Source organism: Canis lupus, chromosome 18 (assembly GCF_048164855.1).
Source record: "Canis lupus baileyi chromosome 18, mCanLup2.hap1, whole genome shotgun sequence".
Taxonomy (NCBI): Eukaryota; Metazoa; Chordata; class Mammalia; order Carnivora; family Canidae; genus Canis; species Canis lupus.
The window spans coordinates 4,451,067-4,463,091 of NC_132855.1; the positions used below are offsets into that span (position 1 = coordinate 4,451,067).

The following is a 12,025-nucleotide window of genomic DNA, read 5'->3' on the forward strand; positions in this document are numbered from 1 at the left end:
CATGTTGATTTGATACACGTCCATAATAGAGTAATTACTATACCATTAGCTTGTACCTCTCCTACCTCACACAATTACAATTTTCTTTTTGTGGTGAGAACATTGAAGGTCTGATTTCTTCGTGACTTTCAAATATGTAATACAAGACTGCTAACTGTGGTCGCCATGCAGTACATGAGCGCCCCAGAACTTACTCATCTTATGTAACTGGAATGTTGTGTCTTTTGATACCTCCCCCTTCCCCTCACCCTGGCCCCAAGCCCCTGCTCTGTTTGCATAGGTTTGGCTTTTTTTAGATTCCACATAGACCTGACATCATGCAGTGTATTTCTTTCTCTGTCTGACTTAACTCTTAATGCCCTCAAGGTCCACCACGTTGTTCAAGATGGCAAGATTTTCCTCTTTCTCCTCGAGTAAAAAATATCCCGTTCTATGTATAGACCACATTTTCTTTATCCATTTATCTGTTGACACTTAGGTTCCTTCCATATCTGGAGTATTTGTGAATAATGATGCCGTGACAGTGCGGGTGCAGATTACCCTTTGAGATCCTGATTTTGTTTCCTCTGGCTGTATACCCAGAAGTGAGATTGCTGGACAATGTGGTATTTTGAATTTTTTGAGGAACCTCCATACTCTTTCCCATAGCATGGAAATGCACCGACTTACATTCCCACCATCCCTGCTCAAGGGTTCCCTTTGCTCCACGCTCTTGCCAGAACGTGTCATCTCTTGCCTTTCCGATGATATCCATTCTGACTGGTGTGACGTGATATCTCGTTGTGGTTTTGCTTTGCAGTTCCCTGATCATTAGTGATGTAATGTATCTTTTTTTTTTTTTTTTTTGTAATGTATCTTTTCACGGACACGTTGGCTATTTGTATGCCGTCTTCAGAATCGGACCCTTTTAAAATAGATTTCTCCACTCCAATAGAATATGATGTTTCTTCTTTACATGTCCTCTGTTTTTCTACTGTCCAGTCTCTGTTCACGCTGCAGCTGTCATCTAATGATAAACAAGCATACCCCACACGCATTGTGCCTACCAACATGGCAGGTGCCATGCAAAATGTTAGTCCAGTACTGATCAAAACAGACATGGTTTCTGCCGTTTTGGATCTACAGAAAAAGCCCCTGTTAAAATTCTCTAAGAACCCCTCAAATGCAGGCTTCTCTCATCCCTCCAGATACGATTTGTCCCTCTAATGGGCATCAGTAGACTGCTTATGTGTCCACCTGACTATAGGTCAAGGCGATGCGGGGAGTATTTGAGCTTTGGCCGAGGCCCACGCACACAGGGTGAGCTCCTTGTAGGCTAGTGCTGTACCTTATTCTTCTAGTTTGCCTTGTACACTGATAGCTAATAAGTATTGGTTGACGTGTGGGTGAATCTCCTGTTAGAGGAAATCGCGCAGGCAAAGGCAGAGGGAATGCCCGTCATGTGTCCTCTTCGGGTGTCCACAAGTAGAAGAAGCTCTTAGAGTGAATGTAGAAGGAGGTAAGATGAGAGAGTGCAAAAGTTGATGGTGGAGAAGGTGACGATAGGGCATACAGATAGAGTGGTTCAGAGTTTTAAAAAATGAAGGTTTTGGACAGACTGAGCCTAAAAAAAGAAAATCCCCATTGTAACTATCCTCTTGTGTCGGAAGTGGTATATCCACCTTGAGTGGGAACAGAATTTTATTCTCTATTCAGCTCAGTAATTTATAATTATCAAATACCTTTTTTCTTTTTAATAATAAAAGTAAGACGCAAATGCAGATTCATCTGCTAAGATCTTTTTTTAAGATCTTATTTACTTATTTAGAGAGAGAGAGCACACGAACGAGGGGGAGGGGTCTGGGGAGGGGGGAATCAGGTTCCCCGCTGAGCAAGGAGGTCCATCCCAGGACCCTAGGATCATAACCTGAGCCGGACGCAGATGCATAACGGACTGAGCCCCCAGGCGCCCCCCATCTCTAAGACCTTAAATGCAGCAGCCCCAGGAGGGCACCTGAGCATTGCTGCGCGTTCCTCAGTGTGCCTAGTTCTCTGTGCCCAGTCAGCCCTGAGTTCTGCTGAATCTGGTCCCTGTCTCTCATCTCCACCTCCCCTGCTCTTCCCCCTCCACCTGTCATTTCTTGCTCAAGGGACTATGCAGACCTCATCCCTAACCATTCTGATCTCCTCCAGTCCCTCCCTTACTAGGGTCTGCAGCTCCCACTGGGTTCCTTGTGCAATGCAGAGCTGCTCTTGTCATTTCCCTGCCGTTACACGCAGGTGGCTGCAGGACAAACAGTACAGTTCTCTGCGCGGATGTCATGAAGCTTGTAATCTGGCCCCGGAGCTTCCCTTGCAGCTGTCTGTCCTCATCTCCTCGAACTCTGTCCATCATGCCCATCGTGTTCTCCCTAGGACCTGCTGCTATTAACTGGTGACTGGTGGAGAGCTCGTGGAGAGAACGCCCTGCCTGTTGAGTAGAGTAGATGGGGCCACGCGGCTTCCGGGTAGGGCAGGATAATCTCACGGGAGCCAAAGGGAAGAGTCGTCGATGGCTGTCGGGTCACTTCTGCAGGAAGCACATAACAGGGAATGTTCTTTTGGCCAAGAAGTGATGAGAAAGGGCAGGGAGTAGAGGAGTCAGAGGTCGGGATGAGGCAAAAGGTGTTCTGAGGCTCTTCTGCTGCAGTTTTTAGAATACTGAGGAAATAGGAATCATCTTGCATTTTTATCAAGTAATTAAGTTGATCAAATCCTATTACTATAAGTGAAGGATATACCAATTTGTAAGGAATACATTTATTCCTGGCTTTTAACCTACATTCTCTACAAAAAGAGATGAAACTACTTGAATGAGGCTGGGCAAGGATGCTGAACTTTGACCTTCACTATGCACAGAACACATATTTGCTCGTCTGTGTGACGGCAGAAGAAAGCAAGCGGAGAGAGTCATGAGAATGAATAAAAGAAATACACGAGCAAAATATATAAAAAGGAAGAGTAATAGATGTGTTTTAAATAATTAGCTTTAAGGGGAGGCCTGGGTGGTGCATTCGGTTAAGCATCTGCCTCTTGATTTGGCTCAGGTCACGACCTCAAGGTTGTGAGCTGGAGCCCCGCATCGGGGGCTCCGTGCTGGCCATGGAACCTGCTGAAGATTCTTTCTCCCCCTCGTTCTGCTCCTCCCCCTGTGCTTTCACTCTCTATTGCTCACTCTCTCAAAAAAGAAGAAGAAGAAAAAAAAGAACCTAAAACTTATATAGAGATTAAAATGGTTCCCACGAAGAAAGGAATATGGAACAGAAAAGCACATTTAAAATAAAACACCTAGCACTGACGTAACCACGGGTTATTTTGTGCTTATTTTAAAATAACATCGTCCTAAAAAATAAAATTAAGAAAAATAACATCTTCCTTTTCGTCTTGCCTTTTGTGAGAGGTCGTCACAGCCCATGGGCCCTGTTGTTTGCTAAAGAGGGTGTGAATGTGTATTAGAATTGGGTCGAATTTTTGCCTCCGTGTAAAGTACGGAGTTCGGTCAGCAAGACGGATACTTTTAAAAATTACATGTGACAGTAAGTAGTAAAAAAAAAAAAAAAAGTGATTTTGAGCACGAGATTGGTATGTTAAGGTAACACTTTGAATTCTTGAGAGGACTTTCCTTTTGGGAAGTAATAGAGGTAGAATGACCGAAATAACAGTAGGGGAGTGTGGTCATTAGAGTGCACATAACTGAGTTAGCCCCTTGGGCCCTGCATGTCCCGAAGCTCTTCGAAGGCTTGCCCCCTCCTCATCTGGGCTCGGAACCTCCGCCTCGGAGAGCCTCGGGGTAAGTGGACTGTGGGAGACAGGCAGGCTGCTTTCCACCCAAGGCGGGAGGCGGTGGACTTGTGGGCACTTTAGACACAGGCAAGTTTGGATTTAGCTGTGAATGTGATAGCTTAATTATTTTTAAACCAACGAATGTTGCCCTGGAACAGACTCCCCAGAATCTTTAAGACCAGGGTGTCCAGCACCGGGCTGTGGCCCCGAGCCTAGCCCAGGAAGTGTGTGATCACGATCACCAGTGTGCAGCAGAGGAGCCAAGCTGATAAAGCCGGTGAAACTGGAAGGAAAAAAAAAGACAAAAAGAGTAGCTTCATTTCCAAAATAGAGCTGTGAAGTAGCTTAAGGTAAGCGAATGGCGCTGGCCGGCTTTCTGGCAACAGGTTAAAAGAAATCTCCGGCCACAGCTGGGGCGTGGGTCCCGCCGGGCCGTCCCCCGGGCCCAGAAGGCCTTCCCCTTCCCCTTCCCCTTCCCCCTCCCCTTCCCCTTCCCCTTCCCCTTCCCCCTCCCCTTCCCCTTCCCCTTCCCCTTCCCCTTCCCCTTCCCCGCCCGCGAGAAGGCTGCGCCCGGGAGGCAGGTGCATGTCACAGGCGCCGGGGCATGGCCTGGGGGGCCGCACCTGCTCCCTGCCCGCTCCCCAGCAGGTAGAAGGGGTCGGTTGGTTCATCGGGTCGTTCAGGGAACTCTCGACCTCCCCTCCTTCCGCCACGAGTGTTTCTGAAGGGACGCCGCGGGCCGCGGGGCTGCGTGGAAGGGGCGGCGCCCGCAGGTGCTGCAGGCCGAGGGGATGCAGGAGGTGCCCACACGGGCGAGGGACCCTCGGAAAGCGCGGCTGCATCGCGTGCAGCCAACCAGGCGGGCCGAGTGGAGTCTGTTACTTACCCTGAGTATCTGTGGGAAGCGGAATACTTGGCAAAATGACTCTCGCGTATTCTAAATTGATCTCTTTTTCTCAAGGTTGATCTGGCTGGGACTGAGGGATCTTGGAACCGTAAAAATCAAGGAGCGATTTTAACTTGTGATCGATTTACTGGCGTGTAGGCCGTAGTATAAGCGTCGTAACTGCAGTACGGACGTGTGAGTGCTTAGTGGGTGCTCGGCACTGTTTCAAGTACATTCTGTCCACAGACTTCACGGTCTCCTACGTATACCCGTAATCTTCCATTTTCTTTCCATCTCTCATTTTGGGTCAATATGCAATTTAGTGCCGCCTTCTTCAGGAGGAGGTCCACTAAGGCAAGATTAGAAGTCCTGGGGCACCTGGGTGGCTCGGTCCGTTAAGTATCCGACTCCTGATTTCAGCCCAGGTCCTGATCTCAGGGTCCCAGCGCGGAGGCCTGTCTCTCACCCACTCACACGGGCACGCACATACCCACCCTGTCTCTTTCAAGTAAATAAATAAATCTTAAAAAAAAGGAAGGGAGGGAGGGAGGGAGGGAGGGAGGGAGGAAGGAAGGAAGGAAGGAAGGAAGGAAGGAAGGAAGGAAGGAAGGAAGGAAGGATGGATCAAGTTCTAGTCCTTCCTGACAACTGCTGTGAAACCCTAGCCCAACCACCTTAACCTTTCTGAGGTCTGTAAAATGAAAGGCTGGATCTGCTTATCTCTCTGAGGTCCTACAATTTTATTAATTATTTCACATAGGTGTCATTTAAAGATCATTTAAGGGGATTCCTGGGTGGCTCAGTGGTTTAGCACCTGCCTTCAGCCCAGGGTGCGATCCTGGAGTCCCAGGATTGAGTCCCACGTCGGGCTCCCAGCATGGAGCCTGCTTCTCCCTCCTGTGTCTCAGCCTCTCTCTCTCTCTCTGTCTATCATAAATAAATAAATCTTAAAAAAAAAATAAAGGTCATTTAAGGGTTTTTGACCTTTTGTATGAGGAAGTATACATCCGTAAAATACATACTACCTATATTTATAGGTCAATGAATTTTATTTGTAGGTCGTATGTATTTGAGACAGAGGGCACACGGAAGAGCACAAGGGGGGGAGAGGGAGAAGCAGACTCCCCACTGAGCAGGGAGCCCAAGGCGGAGGCTTGATCGAGGACCCCGGGACCGTGATGACCTGAGCTGAAGGCAGACGCTTAACCCAATGAGCCACCCAGGCGCCCCCCCCCCACCCCCCAGAGGGAATAATTTTAAATAACCACTTAGGCACCAGCCAGGCCAAGAGAGGGCTTGTTCCTGGCTTCCAGGATGTGGCGGTGTGCCCCGTTCCAGTTCACAAACCCTTCTAGAGGTAAACCATTAGTCCATCTTTGGTGAGAATCATTATTTTGCTTCTCTCTATCATTTTACTACCGTTCAATCCCTTTCCTCCCTTGTGGATCTCTATATACTTCGTAGTGCCCGTATTTGAACTTCACGTGGCGAGATCCTGGACGCTTCTGTGATTTACTTCTTACTCTGTTGTTTGGGACAGCCTTCCGTGTGGTCACTGTCCTGCCCATCCTATGAATATGCTCCTGTTTATTCTGTTGATGGGAATCGGGGTTGGTCCTAATTGGGATCTGCTGTGCCACCAGCATTGGATCACTGTATGTGTGTACTTTCGACTGTATCAAACAACGCCAGACTCTTTTCCGGAGTCCTCACACTCTGCCAGCAAGTTAAGAGCATTCTGATCATGTCACAACTTTGCCAACACATTGTATCTTCGGACTTCGATTTTTAACTAGCTCATAAAGGCTTTTTTTTTTCCCCCGTAAAAACTGTGATCCCTAAATTTTGTTTCTGACCACAGCTTGTCTGATCCCAGTGAAACAGTCCCCTGTTAACAAGAAAGTCATCGTCATCTTAGAGAATTTGGAAAAATCTTCGTTGTCGGAGTTACTGGGAGACTTCCTGGCACCTCTGGAAAATCGCAGCACTGAAAGCCCCTGGACCTTTCAAAAAGGTAAAGATAGTGCCAAGACCGTGCCCCTGAAGCCAGCTTCTGTGGGATTATCCTAATCCTCCTGTTGCCCAGGGGAGGAGTTGTGCTTCGTATTCTTCTTTCTTAGGCTTCTTTTACTTTGTGTTTGTGTCTTCACATGGCTGGCTGAGGTCGGGCCGTGGCTTTTGGTTTGTTTTAGGAAATGGAACGTCTGAATGCTACTACTTTCATGAAAACTGCTTTCTCATGGGAACCATTGCCAAGGCCTGTCTCCAGGGCTCTGACTTGCCGGTGCAGCAGCATTTCCGCTGGGTTCAGCTGCGGTGGGACGGCGAGCCCATGCAGGGACTGCTACAGAGGTTCCTACGAAGGAAAGTAGTGAATAAGGTAAAACTGCAGCCGCAGCCTCTGCCAGGAGAAAGGGGCATCAGTGTCAGGGGGCCGGGCTGGGGTTCTGCTACTTAGTGACCGCATGGCCTTGGGCAGGGAATATTCTTAGATAGCCAAGGGTTAAGTAAGATAATACATATAAAACCCAGAACAGTTTCTGGACTATGTTAACTATAAAGGAGAAAAAGAGAAAAGCAAATAGGTTTTACAAGTGTCGTTATTAACCGTCCTCAAGGAGTCTCTCCAAGTTCTGAATGCTATAGGAGGCTCTCTTAGAAAACGAACCACTTGTTTTAAGAATAGCTGCTGCTTCCTTGGAGCCTTCGAAACATTCTCCATCCACTCAAGCCAGTTTCAATGTAGGACTCTTACACTGTGCTAGAGCAAGTATTTAAAGGGCACGTGGAAGATTAAAATGCTCTCGTTTTTGACACGCTTTGAAGAGTAATTATGACTTCTGGCGATTTTTCTGGAATAAAGTATTCTGTAGTCTCCCCCCAAAAAATACCAGAATTAATGTCGACCAAATCTCGTGCATTGCTATTTAATTTTCTTGAGTCGAGCTAGTATCTGAGTGTCAAGATGGATTTGAAACACTAGAGCTTGAGTTAGTAAGACTTTGTCCCTTTATCCAGCACAACCGGCCACAGTTGGAGGGCGGCATCTATCACGATATTTTAAGCTATAAATAATAACACAACACCCACGGTGCTGCCTACTTCACAAAGAGAGGCGTTTTTTTCCCCCTCACATACCGATGTCTTGTGGTAGGTGTTGCTGACATCTGTTCACTGCCATGATGTCAGGTCCCAGTTCTGGGGGAGTCTCTGGAGCTCCCCTCACGATGGCAGGATGTGTGCAGGGCTTCAGGCGCCACACCCTGACTCAAGCATGTTCAAAGGCGGGAACCTGGATGCTATTACAGGGGGAAAGAGGGCTGTGGCCGTCTCTGTCTGAGAGTCCATTGGTCATAAATACACGCTTTAGGCCAAAGCTAGGCCATCGTATGACACCAACCAGTGGGAAGAAAGGTGAGGTAATGACAGTCACGGGTGTGTAGCTTTGCAAATTACTGATGTCTCCATTAATTTTATCATTAATATTTAAATCTCTTTGCCAAAAAAATTCACATAAATATCACAAAAGATGAACTTTATTTTTTTTTAAAGAGCAGTTTTAGGTTACATTAAAATCAAGAGGAAGGTACCCAGATTTTCCCAACACCTCTTGCTTCCATACATGCATAGTCTCCCATGTTATCAACATCACACACCAGAATGGTCCTTTTATTTTGTTTTATATTTAAATATATTTTATATTTTATTTTATATTTATTTTATATTTTACCAAGGATGAACCTACATTGATAAATCGTAATCAGCCAAAGTCCATAGTTTAAGGGAAAAATATGGACTGCCTCATGAATTTGCATGTCATCCTTGCACAGGGGCCGTGCTGATCTCTGCAAAGTCCCAGTTTTATTCTGTAGATGTGGCACTATTGCAGGTAAAATGCACCTCCCCCCACACACACCCCGCTCACTGGCACACATACACGTACTTTATAATGGATTTATTTTACCTTTTTTTTAAAAAAGGAGCTCCAAGCTTCAAACTGTGCTCTTTTCTCCACTGTGTTTGAGAATGGGAATGTGGGGTGTGCTGTGAAGAATAGGACGGGGGGAGGGATGGTGCCTTTCACTTACCAAGAGCCCCTTCAACTAGGGTAATAAAACAGATTCCTTGGGCACGTGTGCAATGGAATGAATGACTCCTGCAAAACCTCCAACGTCTTACAGCTGCGGAGCAGGCCCAGATCTTAGGGGGCACTTAGACCTGTGCTGGCACTTGATCACAATTTCTTCCTCCAGTTCCTGAAAGGAGTGCAAGTCAAGAGGCCTTTCAGGACAACACCGGGCCTCCTACTAGTATTTAAAAAAACAGTGATTATAATTGTATGAATAAGCAAATATTCAACTATCGTTAATTATAGTACATGATCTCATTCTTACCGGGAGAGTATCAGAGAGAGAAATACAGTCCGTCCTCTTTCGAACGGCAGGGAACTTGTAAGAGATCCCAGAGCCTCACATAACCCAGGAATATTGTTTCAGCAGAGCTGCTGGGATCGCTGAACCACTCTTTTATTTTGATTTGGCCAAATTATATCCATTCAAGTAGGACATACCCATAGAAACGATCTATGGGTAGCACCCATAGTGCTAATCTCATAATTACTTGGTAAAACAAAGACTTCTATGAATCCCTTTCTTGTAAGACACTGAGTTAGCTGCTGTGTCTGTCTTCTGAATAATTGAAGGATGTTTGTCCTGATACTAAAGAAATCTTTGTCCTTTTGTGAACCCTCTGTACTAGAAAAAAAAAGACTTGATTTTGTAGAGTATAATTCTAAAAGGAATTGCTGCCATCAAACCATGTACGTTACGTACTATCTTGAAAATTTTCAATTTCTTTATGCCATCGGAACTCTGTACATTTCGATAGAGTTAGGGTGTTAGCTGAGACCTTCCTTCTAGGGCAATTAAAATTAATACAAGGTGAACCTGCCACAGAGGCAGGCCCCGTGAGGTACTCTGTGTGCACGTGGATCATAATTTCTTCCAGAACTGATACTTAAGAATTTGTGTAAGGTTTCTTAGTCTTCTTACTGCTCTTAATATTTCATTTTGCATAGTAGCCTGCAGATCTGTAGCTCACGGAACGCACATAATAGTGTATATTAGCTTTCCCTCCCTGAGCCACAAGTAGATCAGATCCAGCTTCCATTTTTGTTGTACCGTTTCCAATGTCTATATTTTTTTATTTTCGAACTATTAAAAACAAAGGGAAAAAGCAGCAGCACTGTTCTAAGCCAAACCCCACGTTGGGCCTCTCTGTCTCTGTAGTTCAGGGGTCAGGTGCCCTCGGCCTGTGATCCCGTGTGCAAGACCGTCGACTGGGCCCTGGCCGTCTGGCGCCAGCTGAACTCCTGCCTGGCCCGCCTGGGCACACCTGAAGCACTTCTTGGACCAAAGTATTTCCTGTCTTGTCCTGTAGTCCCAGGACATGCCCAAGCAACAGTGAAGTAAGTGTCATCTCTCCTTATTTACCTATTTAAAATAGAGCCAATTTGGAATGTGTGAGAGCAAGGGGCGCCTCATGTCCTATCAGGGGACGACCATGACTTGTCTGTTGTGTAGCTCCTAAGGAAGCTTTTTTTTACTGAGAAATAGTAAGTAGCAGTTTCCTTCTGGTACGAAAGTCTCTTCGGGGCACCTGGGTGGCTCAGTGGTTGAGCGTCTGCCTTGGGCTCAGGTCGTGATCCTTGGGTCCTGGGATCGAGTCCTGCATCAGGCCCCCTGCATGGAGCCTGCTTCTCCCTCTATATCTCTGCCCCTCTCTGTGTGTCTTTCATGAATAAATATAAAAATATTTTATAAAAGTATTTTTATAAAATATAAAATTGTTAAGAAAGTCCCCTCGGGGTCCTGTTGAACATGCAGTGCAGTGTCTCCTGGGAGAGGCCTACATGAGCCATTCATCAAGGATCCCGTAACCGAAAATAAAAGCTTCCTCCTTGGGACCCCTGGGTGGCTCAGTCGGTTAAGCACCCGACTCTTGATTTCAGCTCAGGTCATGATCTCAGGGTCTTGGGATTGAGCCCCACATGCTGGGCATGGAGCCTACTTAAGATTCTCTCCCTGTGCCCTTTCCCCCTGTGCTTGCTCTCCCCCTAACTCTCAAAAAAAAAAAAAATTCTTCCTTTATTAACGAGACTCAAATACTCACTGTTTTCCTTTGTTACAGCTTATGAGAATAGACATATTAACAATAAAGTTAACGCAATAGAAAATCGAGAGGAAAAATTGTGTCGCAACCCAGCTTAGTAAGGTTCTGTGATTAGCTGTTCGCGTGGATCCTGTACTTTGTGGCATCCGGGGCAGAAATGAATTTTGGAAAGCAGGGGATGCAAATAACCTGTCTTCGCTATTGTCACTGTCCATTTCATAACCGCTGATTGCGGAAAAAGAGGAATTCTGGTCTAACACATTTATTCATACGATCACCTCTTTCTTCATCGGTATTATAACTAAACGTAAGCCTTTTTCGCAGCTGGAGTCTCGAGATTCTTAGGAGCTAATTTGGGCCTTTCCTAACTGGAGCAGAGCCCCGGGCAACAGCTGGCGAGGCTCTGCCCCGAGCCGTTTACCCTCCTTGCAAGCTAAGCAGTTGGGCTGCAGAGGGGCGCAACCCTGGGTGAGAGGCCCAGGGCTTCATCACTCCGTGTGCAGCCCCGGCCTGTGCCCCACCTGTGCACAGGTTGGCCTGGCGTCCCCGTCCCAGGTCCCTGGGGGTGATGCACAGTGGCCCCTGGATGCCAAGCTCCTGGAGGAGGCTGCCAGCAAGTGTGCCCACCCTTTGCCCTGGAAGGTAACAACACTTTTATTATCCCAGTAAGGAAACAGATCTGCCTCCTGCTCCAGAAGGAGACGCTGGCTCTCATTCTCTTCCAAGGCTGTTTGCCATACGCACGCTCACCTTGAAAAGACAATCTGGAACGGAAGTGGACGCTAGATGTGTGCAAGCGCCGAGGGAGATTATCTCCCAACAGCCACGTTAAGGAAGCACCGTTTTGTTTTGTTTTTAAACCAAAGCTTATCATCTTCACCCCTTTAGCACCTTTAGGAGGACCTGTGCAAGTCCGACTCCTGGTACAGAACACCAGGTTGTTGTCTGTAATCTCCTATGATAGAGTTTTTTTCTCTTGAATTATGTATCATTAGACATTAACAGAGAAGCTTACGAAAGACCCATGCCTGATACCTGGGTAAAAGCTTTAAGAGTCTCGAAAGGCTCATGCCGACATCTAAGAACTTTGGAAACTGTCATACCCACAGATGGGGTTTAGGTTTCTACAGCCTTGAATCAAGTGGTGGTTTTTTTTGTTTTTTGGGG

At 46.6% G+C, this 12,025-nt stretch overlaps 1 protein-coding gene and 1 pseudogene across 1 annotated transcript in view; one reads left to right on the top strand and one right to left on the bottom strand.

Annotated features, from left to right (window-relative positions):
* Positions 1-12,025, top strand: part of CTTNBP2 (cortactin binding protein 2) — a 143,882-nt gene that overhangs the window by 120,556 nt on the left and 11,301 nt on the right. Inside the window, exons 16-18 of the mRNA XM_072783270.1 lie at positions 6,549-6,701; positions 6,880-7,067; positions 9,976-10,154. Of these exons, the coding sequence (XP_072639371.1) occupies positions 6,549-6,701; positions 6,880-7,067; positions 9,976-10,154 (520 nt within the window). The remainder of the gene's footprint in view (positions 1-6,548; positions 6,702-6,879; positions 7,068-9,975; positions 10,155-12,025) is intronic.
* On the bottom strand, positions 8,473-8,572 carry LOC140609659 (U6 spliceosomal RNA; annotated as a pseudogene).